The sequence below is a fragment of the Lonchura striata genome, chromosome 19 (assembly GCF_046129695.1).
Source record: "Lonchura striata isolate bLonStr1 chromosome 19, bLonStr1.mat, whole genome shotgun sequence".
NCBI lineage: Eukaryota > Metazoa > Chordata > Aves > Passeriformes > Estrildidae > Lonchura > Lonchura striata.
Window position 1 is genome coordinate 10964733 of NC_134621.1, and position 26923 is coordinate 10991655.

Here is a 26923-nt window from a genome sequence, read left to right on the forward strand (position 1 = left end):
CCGGCGGCGCACAAAGGGCCCATTGAGGGCGGTGGGAACTGCCCCGCGCCAGCGCCAGCTCCCGCAGCTCTTCACAGCTCCTCAAAAAGCCACTCGAGCCCCGCTCGGGCCGCAGCGAGAGGAGCCGGCATCTGCCAAGGAAACAGCCGGTGCGGGCAGAGACGGGGGGGCACCCTGGGCACGGTCCCCTCCTGCTCGGGGACAGCCCTAGGGACCCTTCCCTGGGTGTCAGCCTCTCAGGGTCCATCCTGCGCTGACAGCCCCGTGGTCTGCCCGGGGCTCCGCGCTCCTGCCCGGCCACAGCTGCCCGTGGCCCCGGGACGAGACAAAGGTGGCATTTTGTGGAGCTGGCAGAGCCGCGGGCGTTGCCACCAGCGACCGGGCAGCGGGACAGCCCCCAGCCCCGCTGACCTCCCGTCCCCTGTGCCCTGTCCCCAGCAGCCCTGGGAGCCCCCCGCAGTGTCACATCCCCGGCACACGGGCCGGGGCTGTGCCAGCTTCCCTCCGGCGCTGTGCCACCGAGCCCCGGGGATGGGGCGGGAGCAGCAGCGCGGCTCCCAACCGCGCACCGGGACCCGCCTGGCGGCGGGCAGGGGAGCGGGCTGATGCTCAGGGAGGGCTCCCGGTGCCCTCCACCCCGCCCCAGGTCCCTGTCCCCGTGAGCAGCCCCGGGGGTCACCTGGGAGTCGGAGACCTCGGAGGGTTTCTCGGTCAGGCTGCTGCTCTCGGCGGGGATCAGGTCGTTGTACTTGGTCACGTCCTCGTCCGAGTAGTGCAGGCTGCCGGGGCTGGGCCGGGGTGGGGACCTCGGGGACACGCACGGGGGTGCTCAGCGTGGCTCCCCTCCGCTCGGGGCTCGGTCACTTGGGGACAGCCCCAGCGGATCCATAGGGCCGGCTCAGGGAGCAGCCCTGGCAGGGACTTCCAGGGGGGACACTGGGCAGATCGGGGGCACCCCCTGGGGATGCAAGCCCTGCCCAGGCCGTGCCAGAGCGGGGATGGACACAGGGACCGCGGAGTCGCTGTGCCGGGGAGGGGCTGCGGCGGGTCCCTACCGGGTGTAGATGCCGTTCTTCCGGCAGAAGGAATTCTTGACCGAGAGGCGGCGGTTGTTGAGCTCCAGGGCGGGGAAGCTGCCCTCATCCAGGCTCACCATCTCCCCGTGGCTCAGGGCGGCCGCCTTGGAGCTGCTCCCTGCGGGTTGGGATGCTCAGCCTCCCCCGGCCCCTCCGCGGGCAGCACAGCACAGCGAGGGGGGCCGGGCCCTGCGCAGGGGGCTGGGGGGATTGCTCTGCTTCCAGAGCCACCAGAGCCTGGGGACAGCCAGGAGGTGCCAGCCGTGCCCTGGCCCAGCCCCCTGCCCTGCCCCAGTGCCCCCATCTCCCCACTCGGAGCTGTTTGCCTAACGAGGAGCTCTGGATTTTCCCCACAATTGGAGCCCTTGACAGAGCTAAGAAAACAGAGCTGTGTTTGGCTAATCCCGGTGACCTCTGCGAGCCCCCGGGGCTGCCCTGCCCCCGCAGCTGTCTGTGGGACAAGTCCTTCATTTCACCTCGGGCTCCCGGCGCTCTCCGGGAAGCCACAGCGCCGTTCTGGGGCGGCGCTGGGGCTCCGGAGGAGTTGTCCCCAAGGTGGGCAGGGAGGGAGGATCCCACCATTCCACCCAGACCCCAAAGGCAGGGAGAGACCCCCAGGAGGCTCCCACGGGAGCAGGAGGGTCCTGTCACCACCCACCACTCTCCATCCCTCACCCGAGTCCGACTTCTTGGAGTACTTCTTGCTCTGCCCGCGGATGATGAGCACGAAAACGAGGAGGAGGATGAAGATGAGCCCCACCAGGGCGATGACCACCAGGAACCACCACTCCTCATAGAACGGGTTGGTTTTCTGGGCTGGGGCACAGCAGGGAGGATCAGAGGGGGACAGGGACACCCCTCTGCAGAGAACAGGGTCGCTTGGGGAGCTCTGAGAGGCCTGGACCCATGGAAAGGGAGAGGGCTGAGGGGGATTTGGAAAGGGGGCGCTGGCAGTGGGGTTGGGACTCTGTAGGAACCAGGAGTGGGGTTCAGTGACAGCCATGAGAACAGAGCAGCAGCAGGACCCTCTCTCTGGCTCAGGGGGACAGAATCCCCCCAGAACCCACCTGACACGGAGGGGGAAGGGGTGCTGGGGGTCCCGTAGCCGTAGTCGTTCACGGCAATGACACGGAAGTCATAGCTGACCCCCTGCTTGAGGATGTCCATGCTGAAAGTGTAGGAGGTGACCTCCTTGGGGATGTCTTTGATGAGGATGTCCCAGAGCCCCTCATCTGGAAGAGAAAAGAGGGTTGGGATTTCAAGGCTGGCTCTGCAGGACACCCCAGGGCGAGGGGTGATGTCCCTCCAGGTGCTGCCCGTGCCATCATCCCCCCCTCAGCAGCGTTTTCCTCATGGACACCCCGCAGACACTGAGTGCTAACGCCCAACCCAGGTCAGCACTCCCTGCCTCAGTTTCCCTTCTCCTGACCCCGAGCTGGGGTGGAGCAGAGGCAGCTGTGGTACCTGAGGGCCGGGCCTCGATGACGTATCTGGTGATGGGCCCCTGGCCCGGGTCCCCGCTGGACCAGTGGATGGTGATGGCCGAGCCATAGCGGGAGATGAAGGGCTCTCCCGGGGGGCCAGGGGCGCCTGGGGAGCAGAGCACAGCTGCAGCCAGGGGGCCGGGCCAGCCCCCAGCCCGTCTCCTCCCTCGCCCCCCGTGTCCCCGCATGTCCCCCGTACCTTCCCCGGGCCCCGTGGTGATGTTGGCCTCAACGTCCGGCCCGTAGGCGAAGGTTTTGGCCCGGATTCGGAACCGGTAGGTGACGCCCTCAGCCAGGTCCTTGACCTTCATCCACAGCGGGCTGTTCCCCTTCACGTCCACCGTCACGATCTTGCTCACGCCTGCGGGGACAGAGGCTGAGCCGGGTCCCCCCGAGCCCTCCCCGCTGCCCCCGGCCATGGCCTCACCATCCACGGGCGTGCAGGGCTCGTAGACCAGCCTGTAGCCCTCGAGGAGCCCGTTGGGCAGCGGCGGTGGCTCCCAGGACACGTTCACTGACGTGGTGGTCAGCTCGCTGAAGCGGATGGAGCCAGGAGCGCTGGGGGCTGCCGGGGGACAGGGTGACAGGGCCAGCTCAGCGCTGCAGGGGACACCCCCAGCACGAGCCAGCCCCTTTCCCTGCCTCCACCCCGATGCTGATGGATTGGCTCACACCCCCCGGGCCCCATCCCTGCTGCAGCAAAGCTTCCACGGGGGGGGGAATGAGTCTCCCGCTCCTTGTGCCTCCTCCCACGATCTTCATCCTCCTCAAGCTGTTGAAACCTCACCTCCGTGCGCCCCCACCCCACAAACCCGCTGGGGTGAGCCCAGGGATGTTCTGCTTGGGATTGCAGCGTGAATCCCTGGAGCTGGGCCCAGGGAGACACCTCCCCAGGGAGGCAGGAGGGTGCTGGGGAGCCGTGCCACGGGTCCCACCTGCCTGCTGTGTCCGTGCCTTCACGGGGGGACTGCGGGGCCCGTCCCCCGCGGCGTTGAAGGCGGCCACGCTGACCCAGTAGGAGGTGTAGCCCGTCAGGTTCTTCAGCTTCACGCCGCTCTCGGGCAGGAAAAGGGTCTTGACCCGGGCGCTCCCGTTCGGCCGCTGCTCCTCCCAGAAGTGGATCTGCGGGAGGGGGCGCGGGGGGCTGGCCAGGCACGGCCCCGAGCCCGCTCGCCTTCCCGGAGCCCTCAAACGTCCCCGCCCGGCTGCTGAGCCCCTGTCCCTGTGCCTCCTCCAGGAGGGCTCCAGGCTGTGCTGGGCATCAGGCACGGCTGGCATCGTCAGGGATCGCCTGACATCACCTTCGAGCTGTGCCCGATTCCCGAGGGATGGGGACAAGCCAGAGGAATCACAACGGATGGGGACCAGGAGGTGTCTGGAGCATGGGCTGGGTACCGTGGCTGCATCCTAATGCATTCCAACAGCACCTGGGCTCCATCCCGACACATCCCTGCTGCACCCCGACACATCCCTGCTGCACCCCGACACATCCCTGCTGCATCCTGACACATCCCTGCTGCATCCCGACACATCCTGCCTCCATCCTGACACATCCCTGCTGCATCCCGACACATCCCTGCTGCACCCCGACACATCCCTGCTGCATCCTGACACATCCCTGCTACACCCCGACACATCCCTGCTGCACCCCGACACATCCCGGCTCCATCTCGACACATCCCGGCTCCATCCGACACATCCTGCCTCCACTGCGACACATCCCGGCTCCATACCGGCTCCATCCCGACACATCCCGGCTCCATCCCGACACATTCCAGGGCCGACGGCGCCATCTGCTGCTCCCGCCGCCGCTCGGCACCGGGATGGGAAACCCGGGATCTCCTCGGGACCGCAGCACCTCCCCAGAGCCCCTTCCCCGAAATCACCTACAGCACCCCCGGTGCCACGCACCCTGCGCCCCCCGGCACTCTGCCCCTCCACGGAGCGCCCCGTGGCCCCGAGCCCCGGCGGGGCGCAGCTCGGGGGGACAGGAGGTACCTTGTAGCCCTGGATGTCCCCGTTCTGGCTCTCCACGGGGGGCGGCTCCCAGGTGACATCCAGCTGCGTGGCCGTGGCCGCCTGCACAGCCACGTTCCGGGGCGCTGCGGTGGGCACTGTGCGAGCGGGGCGGTGTCACCGCTCTGCTGCGGGCCGTGCACGGCTTTGTGCGGGCCCCGGGGATCCCCGGACGGCCGAGCCCCCTCCCTGAGCCCCCGCGGGCGCAGCCCTGCCACCACTCACCTGCTTCCCCCACGAACACCTCCTGCGGGGGGCTGGGCGGCCCCTCGCCCACGGCGTTGTAGACGCTCATCCGGATCTCGTAGCGCCGGTGCTTGCTCAGGTCTGGGGACAAAGGGCGAGTGGGACCCTCCCCAGGATGGGGCAGCCCCGCTACGCCCCGGGGACATGGCAGAGCCCCCCTTGTTGGGAGGAAGGGGGTGTCCCCAAGGAGCAGCTGGATGGGGTGGAGGGGTTCCAGCTTGCCCTGCAGTGCAGGGACACACGGGTGGCAGTGGGGGACACACAGAGGGACACACACGGGTGGCAGTGAGGGACACAAAGGGACACACAGGGGTGGCAGTGGGGGACACACACACGGGTGGCAGTGGGGGACAGACAGAGGGACACACAGGGGTGGCAGTGGGGGACACAGAGGGACACACAGGAGTGGCAGTGGGACACACACACAGGGGTGGTAGTGGGGGACACAGAGGGACACACGGGATGGCAGTGGGGGACACAGAGGGACACACAGGAGTGGCAGTGGGACACACACACAGGGGTGGCAGTGGGGGACACAGAGGGACACACAGGGGTGGCAGTGGGACACACACACAGGGGTGGCAGTGGGGGACACACAGAGAGAGGGGGACATGGAGGTGGTGACTTACTCTCTAGCTCGTACTGGGTGAGGGACACCTCGCTGAGGTTGTGCACGGCATAGACGGCTGGGCAGCAGAGCAGGGGGGGTTAGTGCAGGGCAGGGGGTGTTCCTGCCTTTGAGCCCCCACCCCATCACCACCCCAGCCTGTGCCAGGGCTCCCCAGAAGCGGCCCTGGCATCTCCAGGTGCCAACGAGGCTGCCACAGCACTGAGGAGCCTTCCCATCCTCCAGCCCCATCCCCTGAGTGCCACGAGCCAGGTCTGTGCCCTGGGGTCTCCACAGAGTTCAGGGCCAGGTCCTGCCTCGGGCTCTGCCCTTGTCACTCGTGTCCCTGCTGCCCCCAGAGTGGATGTGACCCTGTTGCCTGCAGGGGCTGGGGACACACAGCAGGATGTCACACAGCCCGTGTTAGGTGCAGACACCCCTGTGAGGTTCAGATTTGTAGACGCAGTGGGACAGAGCCAGTGACAACACAGAAGGATGTTAGGGACCACAGACCCGGTGGCACACGGGAACTGGCGACAGCCCCAGCGGGCACAGCCCGACCCTGGTACCTGGGAGATGCTGTGGATGCCGCACAGCTCAGATCCCACCTGCCACCCCCAGGCCACCCCAGCCCCTGTCCCCAGGGCCGGTGGGCACTCACGGGGGAGCTCGGCCCAGCTGGCGCCGGGGAGGCCGCGCAGGGCGAAGCCCCGCAGGCTGTCGGGCAGCAGCTCCCGGTACCGCAGCCGGAACCCCAGCAGGATCCCATTGATCTTGTCCTCAGCCGGGGGCTGCGGGGGAGGCAGGGAGGGGAAGGCACTCAGAGGCTGCTCTGGTCCAGGGCTCCCTGGCACCCTGAGTGCCACCCGGCACAGCTCAGCGCAGGGCAGGGGCACGGTACCTGCCAGCGGATGAGCACCGACGTGGTGGTGTGCGGGGTGATGGAGAGGATGGTGGGAGCCTCCTCGGGGGCTGCGGGGCAGAAGAGGGTGGTGAGGCTCCGGAGATGCCCAGGGCAAAGGAGGAGTTCCCTGGGCATGGGGGTACCCGCTGTCCCTGCCCCAGGAGGTGCTGACCCGCCTGCAGGGTGGTGAGCGACTCCGACTCCTCGCTGTACTCGCTGTCCCCGATGTCGTTCGTCGCTTTCACACGGAACTTGTAGGAGGTGAAGGGTTTCAGCCTGCCGGGAGCAGAGCGGGATGGGGACGGGTCACCCCCGAGCCGCCCTCCCTCCTCCCGCGCCATCACTTCCCAGCCTCGTACCAGCACTTCTCACGAGACGGGGAAACTGAGGCACGGGGAAACCACCCGAAGCACCGACACCCAGCGCGTCCCCAGCCCCTCACCTGTCCACCACGAAGGCGGTGGCGTTGTGGCTGACGGGGGCGGCGTGCAGAGCCCACTCGCCGTGGGGCAGCTCGCGGCTCTGCACGGTGTAGTAGCGCACGGGGGAGAGGCCGTCGCTGCCCGGCTCCCAGGACAGCAGCACGCTCCGGGCCCGCACCTCCTCCTGCTGCGCCAGCGGCTTCCCGGGGGGCTGCGGCCGGGCTGGGGGAGGCCAGGGGCTGGGAGCACTGCGGGGGCACCGCCAGCCCCCCGCCGCCGGCCGGGCCCCCATCGTTACCTCTCTTCTCGGTGGTGACCACCAGCGCTTCGGCCGCCTCGCCCCAGCCCTTGCGGCTCTGCGCGGTGACACGGAACAGGTAGGTGGCCTCGGGCTGCAGGCCGGTGGCCGTGAACTGCCGGGCGCTGGCATCCAGCACCTCCTCGGCGGCCGCGGTCGCCGCCGAGGTGTTCAGGCGGTGGCTGACCTGGTAGGCTGCGGGGAGGCAGCGGAGTGGTGGCGCTGGGGAGGGGACACCAGCCTGGGACCCTCCCCGTGCCACCCCCTCCATCCCAACCTGTTCGCGGGGGAGCTCACACCCAGCCCGGGACCGACATCCGAGCACGGAACTTCACCCCTGAGGGCTCCGCGATGCTCGGGGGAGCCCGGGGAGCTGGTCTCTGACAATCCCTGCCCCTCCCCGGACCTCTGCGGAGCGTCCCGGGGCGGCTCGCCCGGGGCAATCCCCACCTACCCAGGATGACGCCGTTGGGGGCTGCCGGCGGCTGCCAGATGAGCCGCACCAAGGTGGTCCTCACTTCAGGAAAGAGGAGCCCCACGGGGGGCCCGGGCACTGCAGGGGGAGAGATTGGAGTCGGGGGGAGTGGGGAGAAGTGACAGATGCCATCCCCTGGGAGCCCTGGGTGTCCTGGTATGGGGGACAGGGAGCGCCCCAGAGAACAGGGATAAGGGATTGACCACCCAGGGGTAGGAGGGGATTGACCACCCAGGGGTTGGAGGGGATTGATCACCCAGGAATAGGAGGGGACTGATCACCCAGGGGTAGGAGGGGATTGATCACCCAGCCCACCCAGGTGCTGTCACCCACCATCATCCAGCGTCCTCTCGAGGACAGGAGGCCGGCTGGGGACACCATCGCCCATCCTGGTGAAGGCCAGCACCCGGATCTCGTACAGGGTGTACTTGGCCAGCCCGGTGAGCTGGGCACTGCGGGAGGCATTGCCCTCGGCCAGCCAGAACCGGGCACGCACCTCCGAGCCCTTCTCCTTGTACAGCACCTGCAACACAGCCCGTGTGACACGGCCCGTGTGACACGGCCACCAGCTCCTGGGGGTGGCACAGCCAGGGAGCTCACAGCCTGCAGGGTGGCTCCCCCAGGGAAAGTTGTGCTGCCCACGGGCAGGAGCTCACCTTGTAGCCCAGGATGAGCCCGTTGCAGTCAGCCTCGGGAATGTCGCTCCATCGGACCATCAGGCTGCTGGAGGAGGTGGCCACTGCTGACACATTGCTGGGGCCAGAGGAGGGCACTGGAGGGGGGCAACAGAGGGGGTCAGTGGCCGGATTGGCCGAGGTGGGTGCCCAGAGCCCAGGTGGGCAGCGGTACCTGACTCCCGCGTGCGTCCCAGCACCGGGGGGCTCCAGGGCCCAGAGCCGATGGCGTTGAAGGCCTGGACCTGCACCCAGTACTCTGTCCACTCCTCCAGGTCCTCGATGGTGAATTCCCGCTCCACGCGGTCACGGATCACGTGGAGCGCCGGCGGCCCCCGCCCGTCCGCCCGCGCGTAGCGGATCCTGTACCCCACCGAGTCGGGGTTCCCGTTGTACTCCTGCTCCAGGAGGGGCTGGCAGGGACAGGCGCTGTCACTCCTGATGTCCCCCAGCTCCATCCCCCTTCAGCCCACGCAAGCGCAGACCCCCTGACCCCCCTCACCATCCAGCGCAGCCACAGGCTGGTCTCGCTGGCCGTCCTCAGCGTGACGTTGGCAGGGGCCATGTCCGGGGGGGCTTGGAGGGTCTGGATCCTGCGGGAGGGCAGGCTGGGGGGGCTGGTGCCCACGATGTTCACCTGCCGCATGCGGAAACTGAGAGGAGAGGGGGGTCACGGTGTGGGGAAGAGGGCTCCATCGCCTGGGGGGGACAATGAGGGGGTCACGGGGGGGGACCCAGGGATGGCACCGGGGCACCGCCCTGGCACTCGCCTGTAGTAGGTGTAGGGCTTCAGGTTGGGCACCTCCATGGAGCGGCTGTCGGGCTCGTTGGCCAGCTGGTGCACGAGCCCCCACTCGCCAGCCTCGCCGTTCTGGCCCACCTGTGGCATGGCAGCGGGGTGAGGGGGCTGAGCTGGCCCCAAACACCCCCTGACCCCCTTCCCGAGCACCCTGTACCTGTGCCTCCACCTGCCAGCGGGAGATGGAGGTTTTGCCATCGTAACCGGGGCGAAACTGGATGGTGACGGAGCGGGGGCCAATGTTGGAGATGCCCAGGTTGGTGGGGGCACCGGGGAGCTCTGTGGGGACAGGGCAGCGTGGATGGCACCGGCCGCTTGCCCACAGCACCGCGCACAGCCCTGCAGCACCCCAGCACCACCGTGCTCACCTGGGGGGACCCCTGAGGAGATGGTGGAGGAGGAGACCTGTCCCTGTCCCTTGGAGGTCATGGCGGCCACCTCGATGGTGTAGGTGGTGAGGGCGGTGAGGCCGGTGACGCGGTACTCCAGGGTGACATTGGGCAGGTAGTGTGTCACCCGCGTGTTGGTGCGGTTGTACTCCTCCCACGAGATCCGGTACCCTGGAATGCAGCCCTGCAGTGTCACCCCTGCAGTGTCACCCTTACAGTGTCACCCCTGCAGCGTCACCCCTGCAGCGTCACCCCTGCAGCGTCACCCTGCAGTGCCACCCCTGCAGCGTCACCCCTGCAGTTTCATCCTTACAGAGTCACCCCTGCAGCGTCACCCTGCAGTGCCACCCCTGCAGTGTCACCCCTGTGTTGCCCACCCTGGGGGCTGCATGGGGACAGCGTGGGAGAAGCTGTGGGGTGGGGAGGAGACAGGACAAAGGGGAGATGCCGTGGGGGAGGAAGAGGACACGTGAGTGACACTGCGGGGTGGCAGTGGGACACGGGACAACGCTGCAGAGCGGGAATGGGACAGGAAAAGGGGGAGATGCTGTGGGGTGACAAAGGGACCGATGACACCGCCGGTACCTGCAGCTGCTCCCTTACCCGTCAGGATTCCGTTCTTCTCCAGCGGCTCCTGCCAGCTGACCTTCAGCGACGTATCCAGGATGTCACTGAAGCTGAGGTGTCCCACGGGGCCAGGCACTGCCCAAAACCACCCAGACTCAGCACCCAGCTCAGGATCCCTCGGCACCCACGGGACCCCCGCGAGGAGCGAGCAGGGAGGGGGCTCGCCTCGGCCGGAGCCGGGGGGTCCATCCCGAGGGGCTCGGGGCCTCCCCGTACCGTCCTCGTGGGTGCGCACCAGCTGGGGCGGGCTGCGCGGGCCGTCCCCGGGCGTGGTGAAGCACAGCACCGAGGTGAAGTACTCGGTGAACTTGCGCAGCCCCGCCACCAAGCCCACGTGCACGCTGTCCTGGAAGTTGGGCCGCACCGTCACCACCGTGGCCTCGTCCTCGTGCTCCGGCTCCCAGGCGATGAGCTGCGCGAGAAAGGAGTGGGCACGGAGGTTCCCGGTGCCACAAACGCCATCTCTCCGGCCTCCTCTTATTAATTCGGCCTTGATTAACGATCAATTAACAGTGCGGCGCCTGTGCCAGCGCTGCTTACGGAGCTGTGATTAACTCCATCGATAATGGGATCCCCCCTTGCCCGCATCCAGGAGGGATGGCTGGGCATTTAATTGGTATTGTGCAAGATAGCCTCTAGCAACTTAATTAAACACTAATTAGGCCCTAAAAATACTAATCAAAAATACTAAGTGGCGTTTAATAAGAATGTTAAATATCCTGCTCACGCTGGTTATCTCGTTCAGCGGCAATTAAATTCCCGAACTTCTTTCGAGTGGATTAAGACACAAGTTTAATGTTTTAATTCAATTTCATTAATGTAAATTTGAATTAATTGCAACTTGAAATTAATTACAGAGCATGGGAGACTCCAAGCCCATGCAAGTGTTAAATAACAGTAAATATTATTTTAACAGTCAGGAGAGAGCCAATTAAAATCCAGGATTTCGGTGAGGAGGAGCCAAGACGGTTTGTGAAGCTTGACCAAGTTTTCTCCACAAGCCGTTCTGGCTTTGGGAATCACCCTCACCTTGTAGCCCTGGTTGATGCCGTTGATGAACTGGGGGCTGGGGGGGTTCCAGGTGAAGCGGATGGTGGTGGAGTTGGTGGCCTCAGCCTGCACATTCCCTGGAGGCACCGTGGGCACTGCCGGGATGAAGGGACAGCTCACAGGGACAGCTCACGAGGTCCCTTCCATCAGCTGGGTGCCAGCCCCGGCTCATCCCTGCCCAGCACACCCCATCCCCCTGGGACCTCCACACTCATCCTCTGCCTCCCCCCCCACCACCCCAACGGCACCGCCTGTTGCTGCCGGGGTGCCCAGCAAGCCCCTGCCCACCCCGATTGTCCCTGCCTACCTCCCTGCAGGGTCCACTCCGTCACCTTCATGCTGTAGACCCCCAGGCCGGCGCTGTTGTAGGCGGCCACCTCGATCTCGTAGTTGGTCCAGATGATGAGGTCCTCCAGGAGGAGGTTGTTGACCTCGGCGTTGGTGATGTTCTTGAACTGGTACCCCACGGGCAGCCCGGCCAGGCAGTACCTGGGCACCAGGAGCCATCAGAGCTGCCACTGTCCCCAGCAGCACCGTGTTTGGGACCCCTGGGCACCCCCGCTGGCACCTACCGGATGATGTAGCCCTTGAGGACCCCGTTCTGGTGGCTCTCGGGGGGCGGCTGCCACTGGATCATGATGGACTGGTTGGTGCGGCCGCTGGCGATGACGTTCTGGGGGGGTGCAGAGGGCGGCTCCTCGGGCAGGGACACCCTGCAGGGACAGGGCAGGCTGAGCACCCGGGGTCACCAGTGCCCCCAGGACCCCCGGGCGGGACTCACCTCTCCGTGTCCTTGCTGAACTGTCCCCTGCCCACGTCATTGACAGCGCACAGGCGGAACTGGTAGGAGCGAGCGGGGACCAAGCCCCGCACCGTCACCGATGTCACCTCGGGGTCCACGCTGGCCAGCAGCACGGTCCAGGGCGCGTCTGGGGAAGAGGGGACAGCAGGGTGGGGACCTGACCTGCAGGACACTGGGGACCCCCCGCCCCAAGCTCCCCGCAGCATTCCCTGCACCAGGGTGACGCTGGGGACATCTCCCAGTGCCAGCAGCACCGGGGGGTGGCAGCAGCCCCTTACTGTTCTCGGAGACCTCCACGACGTAGCGGAGCAGGGGGCTGTTGCCGTCGAAGGGCTTGGCCCAGGTGAGGTTGATGGCCCGTTTCTCCTGCGGGCTCAGCGCGGCCACGGGGCTCTCGGGGGCGTGGGGGAGCTGCCTGGACAGGGGGGTTAGGGGGGAAGGAGGGAGGGGGCACAGCCCCAGGCGGGGGTGCCGGTGGGATGAGGGGGGGGGGGTCTCACCGGACACGGAGGTGGGCGCTGCGCGAGTCGTTGCCCCCGGCCGAGATCACCTTGCAGGTGTAGGTGCCGATGTCACCCGACCAGGTCTGGGAGATGTGCAGGGTGCCCGCCTCGTCCAGGCGCACCCGGGGGCCGTTCTCGGGGCCCAGCGGTGCCCCGTCCTTCTCCCAGACGTACCTGTGCAGGGGGAGCCAGGTGTGCTGGGCCCCCAGCCCCGGAGGGGACCGGGGCTCGCCGCCGCAGGGCACCAGGTGGCACTGCAGGACCACCGGCGCGGGGCTGAGGAAGGGACCCCCATCTTCCTCCCCAGGACGGCGGTGACAGCAGCCGGGTGGGCAGCCGGGGGGTGCCTGGACTCCCCGACCCTCTCACATACCTGACGTCCACGCTGGGGTCATGGGTGACCCCGCAGCTCATGACAGCCTTGGTGCCCTTGATGACGCTCTGGTCCTGCGGCGGGTCCGTGATACGTGTCCTTGCTGAGGGGGGACACAATGACCCATTGGCACTGCGGGGGTGGCACCGGCAGGGACCCGCACCCACAAAACCCAGCGCCCATCCCCAGAGAGCTCCATCCCACAGCAGCTGGGCTTTGCCTGGAGCCGCGCAGGGTCCCTCCCTTCCCCGGCCCCGCCGGGAGTCCCTTACCCCAGACCACCAGGTCTGCCGAGGCCTCGTCCACGCCGCGGGAGTTGGTGGCCAGGCAGGTGTAGGTGCCGGCGTCGGGCAGGTGCGCGGGGCTCAGCAGGAGGCTGCCCGACTCCAGCAGGGTGAAGCGCGGCAGCTGCACCGAGCCGCTGGCCAGGACCCGCTCCCCTGGGGACACGGCGGAGCCCCGTCAGTGCCGCCGCCGTGGTGGTCACCGAGCCCCGGGGCAGTGGGGACAGGCGCGTCCCCAGCCCCTTTTACCTTTCTGCCAGGTGATGGCCGGGCGCGGCGCCCCCGAGGTCTCGCAGTTGAGGACCACGGACATGCCGTCGATCACCGTGCTGTCCTGGGGACCCCGCGTGATGTTGGGGGCGATGCCTGCGGGGCACAGAGGTGCACAGCCCCCCCTCAATTCCCTCCCTGTGCCCGGCCTGGACCTGACCCAGAAGAGTATCCTGGGGTCCCCAAGCCCCTTGAGGGACTCATCTAGAAGCGCGTCCCGCCCACCACGCAGGCAGGGCACCTCCAGGGCAAGGGGGGTGGCACCTACTGGTCACGGCCAGGTAGGTGGTGGTCTGCACCTCGCCGGCCGCGTTGCGGGCGAAGCACTGGAACATCCCGGTGTCGTCGGGGAGCAGCCCGCTGATCTGCAGGCTGCCGTCCTCCAGCAGCTGGAAGCGGGACAGCTTCTCCAGCTGCAGGAGGGCAGCGTCCTTGTACCAGGCCATCTCGGGAGGGGGGACACCTGCACGGGTACGGCCACGTCAGGCACGGGCTGGCGGCAGCACGCGGAGGGGGCCGGGGAGCAGCTCACCCTTGGCTTGGCAGGGGATGGCCACCACCTTCTCCATCTCGGCCGTGATGTGTCTCTCCGGCTCCCTGACGAACTGCGGGGGCTCTGCCGAGGGAACCAGGAATAGGAACGGGGACAGAGCCTCTCCCCAGGGTCCTTGGGCTGACCAGGGCCCCTCCTGTCACCCCCCATCCCTGCCCCGGGGCTGAGCCCACCCCAGCTCATGGCACGCGTGGTCTGGGCTGCTCGTGGGCAGGAGCTCACCCAGCAGGGACGGGAAGGTGCCCATGGTAGGAGATAACCCAGCAGGGACCAGAGCTCACCCAGCAGGCACAGGGGGTGCATGGACAGGAAGGTGCCCATGGCAGAAGATAACCCAGCACAGACAGGGAGGTGCCCATGGACAGTAGCCCACCCAGCAGGCACAGAGAGGTGCCCATGGACAGGAGCTCACCCAGCATGGGCAGGAGCTCAGACAGCACGGACGGGAAGGTGCCCATAGTAGGAGCTCACCCAGCATGGGCAGGAGCTCACCCAGCAGGCACAGGGAGGTGCCCATGGCAGGAGATAACCCAGCAGGGGCAGGAGCTCACCCAGCACAGCTAGGGAGGTGCCCATGGCAGGAGATAGCCCAGCAAGGACAGGAGCTCACCCAGCACAGCCAGGGAAGTGCCCATGGACAGGAGCTCACCCAGCAGGGACAGGGAGCTGCCCATGGCAGGAGACAGCCCAGCAGGGGCAGGAGCTCACCCAGCACAGCCAGGAAGGCGCCGGCAGTCACGGCGGGGACGCTGCTGCTGCGCAGCACAGCCTCGCACTCGTAGAAGCCGCTGTCCCTCAGAGTGGGGTGCAGGATGGTCAGCCGGCGGCTGTAGTCGCTGATCCCGCTGGACACGGGCGCCCCGTCCTTCTTCCAGATGATGTGCAGCTTGATCAGCGGCCTGGGGGCCAGGGTGTGTCAAGAGCCGGCTCCAGCTTCCCTGGAGGATCCACCTGCCTCCATCCCGCAGGACTCGGGTGGGAAGGGACCTCCCTCCATCCCGCAGGTTCCAGGAGTGCGGTGGGAACAGATTTAGGAGCCCCCAGCGCCGAGGCTGGGCAATGCCACCAGGGAGATTCCCCATCCTCATCCCCACCCCACGGCTCACCTGGCGTTGGCCACGCACTCCATGGTCACCTCCGAGGTCCCGGCCACCACGCTGGTGTTCTTGGGTGGGACAATGATGGTGGGTGCGATGGGATCAGCAGGGCCACCCACGTCTGGGGAGGAGCAGGCCAGAGGGACAGCCATGAGCACCCCCAGAGAGTTGTCCCCAGAGAGGTGTCCCCAGAGAGGGCACCCAAATCACCGGCTGCTCCTTGGAGGAGACAAAGGTGACAGGGACCTGGTGGCATCAGGGTGCCTTCCCAGGTGTCCCTAAGCTGTGGGACCCCCGGCACGCCTGGGCAGGGCCACCAGGCTGGTGGCAGCAGGGAGGAGGGGGCAGGGAGTCCATGAAGCAAAATGATGGCAACAATAAAAACCCTCGTGTAGGCGCTGTAAAAACGCGATCGGCTCGAAAGCTGCTGATAGAGCTGAATCCATAAACAGGGCCCCGAGATGTTTATGGAGCTCCAGGATGCCAGGGGACAGGAAAACAGATTCATGGGGATGGGAGACAGGCAGCCAGCCAGGGGTAACCCATCCTAACCCTGTGGGGCAGCAGGAGGGGAGATGGGGAGAGCGTGACAGGACTGATGGCGCTTCAGGGCGTGTCCCATGGGATGGGCTGTCACCACCCAAATGGGCTGGGGGACCCTGGGAAGTCTTGGGGGGCCCAAAGGAACTGGAGGGATGGAGCCACAGAAGTGGGCCCAAGGCAGGGGCTGCTCCAGAGCACCAGGAGCTGGCAGGGGGACACGGCCAGGGGTGGGGGGTGTCCACGGGGTGACACTGCAGCCTCCATGGCACAGCCCATCCCGGGCAGGGCAGATGCAGCTGGAGCAGGAGCTCTGCCTGTGCCACACCAGCGCCTGAGCACAGCCAGCAGAGCCTAAATAAATTCTGAGGCGGCCGAACTGTTAAGTCAGCAGAAGCCGGAGCCTCCGAAGAGATTTACTGCAAATTGAATTTTGGGGTGAGGCAGAGGTTGGGGGGAGGGAGCCTGTGCCCCCCACACTCACTGGCCACGGTCAGGGTGATGGGCTGGCTCGTCTTGTTGTCGCCGTTCTTGTCATTCACCGCCTGCACGTAGTAACGCCCCGCGTCCGGCGCCACCGTGGACAGGATGACCAGGGTGTTCTCCAGCGTGATGGCTCTGGGAGGAGAGGGTGTGAACCCACTGAGCTGGGACCCTCCCTGCCCACCCAGCACCCACGTGCGACCCCCAGCCTCCCCCCAGTGTCAGCCCCAGGATGGGGGGACCAAGCCCTGCACCCCTCTGTCCAAGCAGAGCCCACAGGACGGCGCAGATTCCAAGGATTTCACTTTTTTTTTTTCATTTTTTACTTATTGGAACAATCTAATCTGCTGGAAACATAAAATGCTGTGGGGGATATGTTTTTTTTTACCATTAAATATGAGATAAAGGAGTTTTATCTCCTCAATCCCGCTTTGCAAATGGAAAGGCGACCAGTTCAATTCCTGCATAATGGGGGTTACAAATTCAATTCCTGCCGGCTGGGGCTGGCAGCACCGGGATCTGCCACAGCTCCGTGGGGACACCTGGCACACGCGTGTGCGCCGTGTCTGGCTCTGTCCCACCCTCTCCCCCGCCTTCCTCCCTCTTGCTTTCATTTTTTTGTTCAGAAATCCCTTTCTCTGGTGACAAACAGAGCCATTAGTCACCGAGCCTGTCCCTGGGTTTTAGCACAACGCGCTCCAGATGTTGGTTCAACATCCTTAGAGTGGGGATGGGGGGAAACGCAGCCCCCGGGATGCTGGGGGGGATCCTGGGGGATCCTGAGTGTTCCAGGGGGTTCCAGGGGGATACTGGGGGATCCTGGGGGGGGCTCCAGGGGGTTCCAGGGGGATCCTGGGGGGGTTTCAGAGGGATCCAGGGGGATCCTGGGGGGGTTCCAGGGGGATCCTGGGGGGGGTTCCAGGGGGATCCTGGGGGGGTTTCAGAGGGATCCAGGGGGATCCTGGGGGGGGTTCCAGGGGGATCCTGGGGGGGGTTCAAGGGGGACCCTGGGGGATCCTGGGGGATCCTGGGGATTCCAGAGGGTTCCAGGGGGATCCTGGGGGGGTTCCAGGGGGACCCTGGGGGATCCTGGGGGGGCTTTCCAGAGGGACCCTGGGGGAGTTTCCAGGGGGGCCCTGGGGGATCCTGGGGGGGGGCTCCAGGGGGACCCTGCGCGATCCTGGGGTGCTCACACGCGGCTGCTGGGGGAGATTTTCCGTCCATCCCGGAACCAGGTGACCTGCGGCTGCGGGAAGCTGGCGATGCGGGGCGCACGGATGACGGCCGCCTCCCCGTGGGACACGCTCTGCTGCGCCTCGCTGTCCTCGAAGCTGCCCATGTCTGCAGAGCAGGGCGGAGAGCCGTGCCAGGGCCCGGGGGCGTGCCAGGGCTGCAGGCCGGGCAGGCTGGGCAGCAGGACGGGCTCTGGGCGGTGGGCTCCTCGGGGGATGCTGTGAGGGGCTGCTCCTGGTCCCCTCCTGGGCTGGCTCGGATCCCACCGGCTGCTCCCGGTGATCCCTCCCTGCATCCATCCCTTGGTTGTTCCCCACCGCTGGCAGGCTGCAGCCACAGCAGGGGGACCGGCCCGGGGCTCCCCAGCTTCTCCCCCTTCCCCACGGCATGTCCCCGTGCCAGGAGCATCGCGGCACGGCCCTGACTCCAGGGACGAGATGTGGCACGGCCGCCTTCATCCCACCCTGCCATTCCCAGGCTGGAAGCACGCAGCGGTTGTGGGAGACTGAGGGAAGCGGGGGCCATGGAGGAGGGGGTGGGACAGGGGATTTTTATTGACTTCCTTAATTGCTGTAATTAAAAACATGTAAAGAATCCTTTTTTAACGACTTTGCCATTATCATTAGTTGTTAGCACAGCTGCCTTATTAATTTCTCATTATCCTCCTGATTTGTCACTGCTCCTCAGGAGGTGTTTATGGGTATGGGACTGGGGATATCCCCAAGGCAAGGAGTGACAGAGAGGGACAGGTCCCTTTTGGGGGAGAGAGCCGCCATCGCAGGCCTCAGCACTCTCATCTCCTCCTTAAATCACCCCAGGGATGCTCCAGGCATTCCCTCCTGTCATGGCCTCAGGGATGCTCCAATGTCCCTGCCAGGTCACCCCAGGGATGCTCCGATGTCCCTGCCCTGCACCAGCCCAGGGATACTCCGATGTCCCTGCCCAGCGTCACCCCAGGGATGCTCCGATGTCCCTGCCAGGTCACCCCAGGGATGCTCCGATGCCCCTGCCCTGCACCACCCCAGGGATGCTCCGATGTCCCTGCCAGGTCACCCCAGGGTGCTGCAGGCTCGCACGTGCTGGCCAGGAGTGGCAGCACGCCCAGAGCTGTCCCGCAGCGCCGGAGCTGGGTGTCCCCCTGCGGTCCCCAGGGAGCAGGGCGGTCACTTACAGGCCACCTGCACCTCGGTCTGGCGCTGCAGCAGCGCTCCCATGCGGTTGCGGACGATGCAGCGGTAGAAGCCGGCGTGGGTGCGGTCCAGCGAGGTGATCATGTACCTGCGGGAGGGGTATCGGCAGTGAGGGGACACCCGTGCCACTGTCACAGCTCCCGGAGAGGCTGCAGGCCCTGCGCAGCCTCCGATTTACTGCACGTGTGCCAGGAGCTCCCATCCCGAGGAGCTGCTGCCGGAGGCGCACGCACTGCATGGATGGGATGTGCGTGGACGTGTGTGCAGGCTGGGGGACACCCCAGTGTCCCTCGCTGCCACCCGCACTGGAGGTGCTTCCACTGTGCACCAGCCGGTGACTGTCACCTGCCGGTGCAGGGGCTGGGAGCCGCTGTCCTGAGCCCTGCCGCAGCCCCAGCAGCGACGCTGCGGTCTGCTGGGGTCACCCGGCTGCACCTGGGAGCGGCTCCGACGAACCCGGCTGAGCCCCCTTATCACCCCCAGCCGGCCCTTATCAGCGCCAGCAGCCGGTGAGGAGATAAAGGAAATCAGCGCATCTCCGCTCCACCGCCCCCCGAGCACCGCCGCGGTCCCCAGGCCGGCCCCTGCTGCCACCGGAGCTCCCCGGGCAGCCCCCGGCCCCGGGGCTCCTGTGTCATCCCCCCAAACAGCCGGGGAGCCCCCGGCCCGGGCAGGGCTGCAGCATCGCCGTCCCCAACGGGAGCGCCGCGAGATCAAGCAGAGAGGGAATAAATTAAACAAGCTCATCCCTCCTTGCCCAAAATCTAATCTTGCGTTAAAACCCGCCGCGGGCTCTTTCGGCAGAGCTTTGTTTGCTCTTCTGAGAACCGGGCGTAAATTAAACTTTCATAAGAGCCGAGGAGCGCGCTCCCGGTGCCGGCAGCGCAGCGGGGCCCCGCGGCCGGCTCCCCGCACGGCAGAGGGTGCCGGGGGACACGGGGGTCCCTCCTCGCCCGGCGGCACCGCGGGGACGAGGCGGGCACGGCGGGGCTGGCACCAAACCCGCGGTGCCACCCAGCCAGCCGCCCACCCACGCGGCGTGCCGGGGTCACCCGTCCCCGCGGGAGGAAGGGAGGGACGGTGCCCTTTGGGAACGAGTCCTTGAGTGTCACGGCTGATATTTAAAAATGCTCCCCAGAGGCTTTAAATAAGATATTTCAATTCCACGGAGCTGTCAGGAAGGGCTGCAGACGCCAGGAGTAATGGGCCCGCTCTCCTTGCGGTGTCCTCGTTAATAAATCACACCGTGACTCCCGAGCACACGCACGCCCGTGGAGGGATGGCTGGATGGACACGGAGCAGCACAGGGACACGTGTGGCCCCAGACGGATCCGCGTCCTCGCTGCCGTGTCCCCTCCAGACCCTCACTCTGGATGGGGACAAGGCAAAGCCACCAGCGCAGGGACTCAGAGCGGGTGACAGCGCACAGCCCTGGCAGCACGATGTCCCCACAGGCAGGACACCTCCAGGGACACAGGCAGCCGTGTCCCCCGGCCCAGGACACTCCAGCAGATCCAATTAAGGGGGCCTGGTCCCCACACACGGGAGCTGGAGGAGTTATTGAAGCGGCAGCGCTTCCACACACACCTCAGCAGCTGAAAATAGCCCGGAGAAAGGAAATCAATTCCCGGCGCAGCCCAGCCTGCAGTCATCAACCAAACCAGCACAGACTTTGTTCTCTCCGCTCGCCTTCCAGCGAGCCTTTTATCCGAGACCGCTCGGGTTCGATTTCCTTCCCCCATCACTCCTGGCCAGGCGGGGACGGGAATTGATTTCACCCCCAATGTCACCCCCTCGCAGGGGATGCGCTGCGGGCAGGAGCGGGGGGTGCCACCCCACCCCCGGTTTGTGCCACAGCTCCGTGGCCAGGCGTTCCAGAGCCATTGTTCCAGGCGAGGAAGCCGCTCCTCCGGCTGGGACCGCTGCCGGTGCCCGGCCGGGGGGGTTTGCCCATCGCCCCCGCTCCAGCCGGGACGGAGGTGAAGCTGGCCCAGCTCCCGGCGCAGCCCTCGCTGCTGACTCCGCTGTTCCAGGGGTTTGTTTGGCTTCTCTGAGAAGACAGAGCTTGACAGGGCACGGTCCGCGGGGAAAAGCCCTTCAAGCCCTTCCACAGCGAGCCCTGACCCGCACGGCCCCGGCAGGAAGCGGCTGCGCCCCGCTCAGCCCCGGGGTCAGGAGGGGGCTCCGCGGGCAGGAGCCCCGTGCCGGGGGACCGGCGGCTTTGCAGCAGCAGCTTTGGCAGCGGATCTGTCTGACAGATGGATGGCTGCATGCTGGGAACGACAACCTGTCCGTCCGTCCATCCATCCGTCCATCCCTGACCCCCCCAGCGGCGTGCCCAACTCCCGGCCGTGCCACCCCGCAGGACCGCTGCCATGCTCCGGCACAGCCGTGCCCAGCCCCGGCTGCTGCCGTGCCTCTGTTATTGTAGGGCTGCCGAGGAGCGTGGGGCTGACGCTGCCGAATTATTCTTAGATTGAGGGGGTGGAGAAGGGCCGGGAAAAGCAGCAGCCAAAGGATTTGATCCATCAAATTGAAAGCCAGAAGAGCGCAGGAATCTGTGAGGTTCTTCCCATGCCGCCCAGTAACGGCAACAGCTGGATCGGATTTGGGATGGAAGCACGCTGGCACAGTCCCCTTTGATTAATATCCTGTATAACGACTAATTAATTCTGGAGGGGACGTGTGTTTGAACAGTTACTGTGGGATAATGAAATGTCAAGTGAGCATTAAAACACACTTAGCGGAGGTTTAACGACTCGAAGCATCCGAGCCGTGTCCCGGCCCCTGCTCCGGGGCCAGCGCTCGATGAGGCTGCGGGCACCCCCCCGGAGCTCCATCAGCCCCGCTTAACTGGGCTATTGGATCTCAATTAGCTCCCGATTGCAGCAGACTCTCTTTGGATCCACGTGGCCCTTGCCTCTCCTCCTGCCCGGAGTGTTTTCCCTCGGCCGTGGGAATTGGCAGCCCCGTAAATCGCTGCCTCAATTGGCCCTGCCAGAACAATGAGCCATTTAATAATTAATGCCCGTGTATTAATCAGCCTCCTTCCTGCAGAGCAGGGACGGAGCGAGCCTCGATCCGTGTTGCGGCATCCGGAGGGCTTTGGTGCATTGCTAAGCACGAGCTTGGCCACCTCCCAGCTCCGGTGGCATCTCCTGCTCTGACACTCCCCTGTCCTCCCCAGGATCCCAGCAGGGAGATTCCCTCCGCTGCCTCCTGCCAGCCCTGGCACCACTGCCCTGCGCCCACGGCTCCTCATGCCAACATTCAAGTGTCCCCAAAGCTCCAAACAAGGCACAGAGACAGGCAGGAGCCTCCCCAGCACAAGCATTCCCAGGAAAATCCACCCCCCATGCTCCTCCCCAGCACTCCTGGGCCTTTGCCACCCGCGGTGGTGCCAAAGGTGGCACAGACCAGGCTGGAGCCACGAGAACCAGGAAAGCCCCGCTGAGCTCCCACCCAGCCTGGATGCAACCCTTCCAGTGTTCTTCAGGTGCCATTAATTAATTCATTGCATGGTAATTAGCTCCCCAAGGCAGGGGGATGGGCTTCACACCTGGGCTGGCAAGGAGCTGGGCCCACCAGAGCAGGGAGGAGCTCCCAGCGGGCAGCAGCACAGGCTGAGATCCCAGCAGGAATCCTGGGATGATCCATCCTGTTTGCCCCAGGTCTGGGATTTTCAGAGGCTCCTGGCTCTGTATTTTACAGATTTTGGGGACAAACTCTGGGCATTAAACATTTTGGATCCTCACCAGGCCATAAAGGCAGAGTGCTGCGTGCTCAGCCAGTTGTGTCCCTGCACCCCTGGGGGACACCCCAAAATAGCCCAGGGAGGAGCAGGGGTTGAAAGAACCCCAAATCTCGGTGAGGCCACACAGAAAGGATCCTGGAAGGAGATGGATCAGAGACACCACGTGCTGGAAAACCCACCCCAGGGCTGCCTCAGCTGTGCCAGCCCTGCTTGGCAGAGGGGAGCTGGGGCAAAGCCAGCCGGAGTCCGAGAAGGAATTACACTGTTCCAAGCTCCAGCAAAGGGCATCTGGGCTCTTGAGAGGAGGCAGGGAATCCTTCGGTAGCTGCTGGACTCCTGCACCAGCTGTGGAGGCCACGAGGAGAGGCACGAGGGCTGATTTAGGAGTCATAAGATGCATCTCTACGGATGGGAGTCTGTCCAGAGGTAATCTATGTGTAAGGTAATTTCCAAAGGCAGCAGGACTCGATGCAGCCTTTAATAGGACAATCTCATGTGATAAATTACCAGACCCAACTAATCTGCATGTTAAATTTCTTGTATGAGAAATAAATATCCTCAATTCACCAGAGAAGTGCTTTCCTTCCGAGGATTTCATTAAAGACATCAAGCTGCCTGATTTGCATGTTGTGATTCCTCATACGAGCAGCTCCGGAGAGCCCGGCACTGGAGAGATCCCGGAGGCAAAACCAGAGCTGGGCCAGGGCACCCGAGTGCGTGGGCACCCAGCCTGCTGCCACCTCAGGGGGCATGGGAGGGGTGTCCCTGCAGCCCCTGGCGCAGGAGGCAGCAGGGATCCCGCGGGAAAACGGCCTCGTGCAGCCCATGCCAGCGGCAGGGAATGGGGCAGCAAGGAGAGGGGAAGGCAGGTGGTCCCTGATCCCATCCCAGCCAGCAGGAATGTCCCTGGGATCACAGGTCCGTGGGTACACACGGAGCCAGGCTGATCCCTGAGCCCCAAAAATCCCAGGGATGCTCCCAGGGGAGGACATCTCCCCCCAAACACACACACGGAGCCAGGCTGATCCCTGAGCCCCAAAAATCCCAGGGATGCTCCCAGGGGAGGACATCCCACACACACACACACACGGAGCCAGGCTGATCCCTGAGCCCCAAAAATCCCAGGGCTGCTACCAGGGGAGGACATCCCACACACACACAGAGCCAGGCTGATCCCTGAGCCCCCAAAAATCCCAGGGATGGACATCCCACACACACACACACACACACGGAGCCAGGCTGATCCCTGAGCCCCAAAAATCCCAGGGATGGACATCCCACACACACACACACACACACAGAGCCAGGCTGCTGCTCAGTCCCTCGGGGGTCGCTCATCCTGCTCCATCCCCCAGGACCCTCCTGAGGGAAGACAGCTCTGCCTGCTCGTGGAGCCAGGCTGGGTGCTCCATCCCCAGGGACGCTCGGGGGGATGAGCCCACGGTCACACACAGAGCCAGGCTGGTGCCCAGCCTCCCACAGCCCCCGGGGGTGGCTCCGCAAGCACACAGCCCCGGGCTGCTCCCCTGGAGTCCTTCTGGATCCCCCATCACACCGAATCCCCTGGGATGCTCCTGGGGGGGGGTTGGCTCCACATGCTCAGAGCGCCGAGCGATCCCGCCGCGCTCCCCAGGGATGCTCCCGAGGGATCGCTCCACGCACGGGCACCGCCGCGGCCCCGCCCGGCTCGGGGCCCGGGACCGGCCGAGCCCGGTGCCCTCCCGGCCCTCGGAGGACGCCGAGAGCCGCTCCGGTGGCGGCGGCACCGCTGCGGGAAGGAAAGGGCGGTCGCCATGGAAACGCTGCCAAACCGGGAGAGCGGCTCCTTCCCTGGAAACACGGCGTGAGCTCCTCCGACACCGCGAGCACCGAGTGCGGCGGGCCGGGGGGACAGCGAGCCCCTGCCCACAGCCCCCAAAATGGGAAATGCAGGAGCGCCACTGCAGCCCGAGGGATGCCCTGCTCAGGAGCGGGGCTGGGGAGCAGCAGTGAGGATGATGAGGATGGAATGCTTGGAGACACAGCCCTGGCTGGGAACCACGAGGTGAAGCCACTAAACCAGGCTGGGAACCGTGAGCTGATGCCACCAAGCCTGGCTGGGAATCATGAGGTGATGCCACCGAGCCCAGCTGGTCCCTGGGCACAGCCCCTGCTCCTCTCCAAAGCCTTCCTCGTGGGCACAGCCGGGCTCTGGGCAATGTCCTCCTGTCCCTGGACCTGGGGACACGGCAGCAGCGAGCTGGGAGGGACTGGTGCACCCCAAACCCAGAGCCACCCCCGGCCCCAGGTGGCCAAGAACATCCCTGGGCCTCCCCGGCCATCAGCACCAGTCCTCCCCTCTCCAAGGATTACTCCGTTTCTAAACTCGTTAACTTTTAATTACAACCTTCCCACTGCCTGAGCGGGCTGGCTCCGCGCCACCGACAGCTCTATTAAAATTCAATTTCTGCCCATCATAACTAATTTTGGTCCTTCGCCTTCTCACCAGCAGCCTCCAGTGCCAGGCGAGACAGCCAAAGCCTCATCTCCACGCTCCAAATCCCCACGGAGCCGCGGGCAGAGCCAAGGGACGCTGGCAGGTTCCAGGGCAGCCCAGCAGGGATTTGCACGGTGGCTTCTCTGCTCCATTGGCTGCGCTGCGTTTGTTTGGGTTTTCCCCACGTGTTTGTTTGGTTGGTTTCTCGCTTCCTTCCTTAATCCTTTCTGCCTGGATGCTGGAGCTGAGGGCTCCAGGGGAGGGGAGTCACCTCGGAGCAGGGATGCGGGGATGCGGAGCTGCCTGGAATCCTGCATCAGTCCCCACTGCTGGGCCCTCTCCTGCTGAAGGGTCAGCTGAGGCACGGCTCAAACCCAGGAGAAACTCAGGAAAAGAAGGCAGAATGCCCGGTCTGGGTTTGGAGGTGAGCCCCAGGCACCCCAACCCGCTCCCAGGGCAGAGCAGGGTCCGGGATCAAGGTCCTGACTCCTTTCTCCCGCCTGGGAAAGAGCTGCATTCCCAACAGGAGTGGGAACTGTGCGGCTCAACAGGTCTCTGAACTTCCACACCTTGACAAGGGTGGCCCAGCCCACAGCCAGGGACTCAGGGCATTGCAGAGCTGCCGCCAGCACGGCTCGGGAGGGGACAGTCCCCAAGGAGGGCCGGGCTCCAGGATCCCAGCACGGCACCCGGCCGCTCCCTGCGCTCCCGGCATCCCGGAGCAGCCCCGCGTTGCTACAGCAACACGAAGCCCCTGGATTCGATGCCTGGAAAGGGGGAACGGCTTGTCTCAACCTGAATTATTGATTAAAACACAGAGGACGACACACACGCTCAGAGGAGACGGCGAGAGGTGCCCGCCTTGATTCAGAGGCCATCTCCAAGTGTGCCAGGATCAGCGGGCACACGGGGCTGGGCTCTCCCTCACCAACCTGCCTTGCCCCTTCCCTCTGGCTGCTCCCAGGGAGCCCCGGGGGCTGTGAGCCGCAGTGTTGAGGTGTTAATCCGCTTGTGCAAACACCTCCCCGCTGCTGACCTGCTTAAAGTCCCGTTTGCTCTGCAAACAGAGCCACGGCTCGCGGGCTGCCAAGGGCTGCCTGTGCCGCCTGCCAGGATGGCAGCCCTGGCACCGGCACTGCCAGGGAGCAGCACGACGGGCGGGATTTGCCACGGATGCTCGGGAGGACTCGGAATCCAGAGTCACCGAGGCTGCAAAAGACCTCCAAGGTCATCGTGTCCCAGCTGTGCCCAATCCCCACCGTGTCCCCAGCCCAGCGCTCGGAGTGCCACCTCCAGGGATGGGCACTGCCAGCCCCTGCCGAGGCAGACTCACCGGTACTCCAGGGAGAACTTGGTGAGCTCCTGGCTGTTGTGCAGCCACTTGAACTCCAGGGGCCAGCTGCCCTCGGCCATGCAGGTCAGCACCAGCCGGTTCCCCTCCAGGTGCACCTGGCTCCGCACCGGCTCCGTCTTGAAGTACGGGGAGACATCGTCTGTGGAGAGAGGAGGGAGAGGGATCATTCCCTGCGACACATTCTCTGCACACAGACATCATTCTGTCTCGCAGGAGAAGCACAGAGAGAAGAGAAAATCTTTATCTCAGCTCCTTTGTTTTCCCCATGTGGGATGTGGTGCGGAGGTTGTTTACCTGCAGGGATGGCTGGGTTGGGTTCTGGTGAAGTTGTTTGGGGTCAGTGACCAATGGATCCAGCTGTGCTGGACTCTCAGCAGACAGTCACAGGTTTGTTAGTTAGGTAAATAAGAAGTAAGTACGTAGAATAGGATAGTATCTCTTTAAATAGTATATTAACGTAATATAGTATAGTTTTAATAAAGCAATCCTTCAGCCTTCTGATCTGGAGCCAGACATCATCCTTTCTTCCCTGCATCCTGGCTTTGCCACGTTTTTACTGTAGGGCCCCACATGCCACCAGCCCCACGGAGCAGCCAGCACTGCTGCCCCCGCCCCTGGCAGGGCACGGAACAAAATGATCTTTAAGGTCCCTTCCAACCCAAAGCATTCCGTGGCTCCGTTGGCATCACCATCACCCCGCAGCCCCCTCCCCGTCCCAGCCAGGCCACCCAGCCCCCTTCCCCGTCCCTTGTCCCTCCCTGAACCTTTCCAGCAGCCCATCCACAAGGGCTCAGCCCGCTGCAGGTTTATCTAAGCTGCTTCTTTGTTTTATTCCCGGCTCCCTTTGTAGCGTCTCCGAGCTTTTAACTCGGGGGGTGAAGGGGCGGAGGGGCTGCGAGCCGAGCGAGGCAGAACCACTTACTCCTCTCCTGTTTTATTTGCTA

The 26923-nt window shown here is 65.1% G+C and overlaps 1 protein-coding gene across 1 annotated transcript in view; it reads right to left on the bottom strand.

Moving 5' to 3' along the window:
- SDK2 (sidekick cell adhesion molecule 2) overlaps nt 1–26923 on the bottom strand; it is a 47194-nt gene that overhangs the window by 1837 nt on the left and 18434 nt on the right. Inside the window, exons 2-44 of the mRNA XM_021534176.3 lie at nt 25959–26118; nt 18377–18483; nt 17166–17313; nt 15974–16107; nt 14959–15070; nt 14561–14751; nt 13832–13915; nt 13568–13762; nt 13279–13395; nt 13018–13185; nt 12746–12848; nt 12370–12546; nt 12148–12284; nt 11849–11996; nt 11640–11780; nt 11375–11556; nt 11047–11162; nt 10234–10429; nt 9994–10092; nt 9370–9561; nt 9159–9280; nt 8973–9082; nt 8705–8855; nt 8378–8615; nt 8185–8300; nt 7862–8051; nt 7508–7606; nt 7054–7248; nt 6776–6977; nt 6506–6609; nt 6331–6401; nt 6091–6220; nt 5452–5508; nt 4802–4903; nt 4559–4674; nt 3496–3682; nt 2988–3125; nt 2760–2921; nt 2541–2666; nt 2144–2308; nt 1752–1892; nt 1056–1194; nt 680–806 (exon numbers count right to left, since the gene is read on the bottom strand). Coding sequence (XP_021389851.2) covers nt 680–806; nt 1056–1194; nt 1752–1892; nt 2144–2308; nt 2541–2666; nt 2760–2921; nt 2988–3125; nt 3496–3682; nt 4559–4674; nt 4802–4903; nt 5452–5508; nt 6091–6220; nt 6331–6401; nt 6506–6609; nt 6776–6977; nt 7054–7248; nt 7508–7606; nt 7862–8051; nt 8185–8300; nt 8378–8615; nt 8705–8855; nt 8973–9082; nt 9159–9280; nt 9370–9561; nt 9994–10092; nt 10234–10429; nt 11047–11162; nt 11375–11556; nt 11640–11780; nt 11849–11996; nt 12148–12284; nt 12370–12546; nt 12746–12848; nt 13018–13185; nt 13279–13395; nt 13568–13762; nt 13832–13915; nt 14561–14751; nt 14959–15070; nt 15974–16107; nt 17166–17313; nt 18377–18483; nt 25959–26118 — 6095 coding nt within the window. The remainder of the gene's footprint in view (nt 1–679; nt 807–1055; nt 1195–1751; nt 1893–2143; nt 2309–2540; nt 2667–2759; nt 2922–2987; nt 3126–3495; nt 3683–4558; nt 4675–4801; nt 4904–5451; nt 5509–6090; nt 6221–6330; nt 6402–6505; nt 6610–6775; nt 6978–7053; nt 7249–7507; nt 7607–7861; nt 8052–8184; nt 8301–8377; nt 8616–8704; nt 8856–8972; nt 9083–9158; nt 9281–9369; nt 9562–9993; nt 10093–10233; nt 10430–11046; nt 11163–11374; nt 11557–11639; nt 11781–11848; nt 11997–12147; nt 12285–12369; nt 12547–12745; nt 12849–13017; nt 13186–13278; nt 13396–13567; nt 13763–13831; nt 13916–14560; nt 14752–14958; nt 15071–15973; nt 16108–17165; nt 17314–18376; nt 18484–25958; nt 26119–26923) is intronic.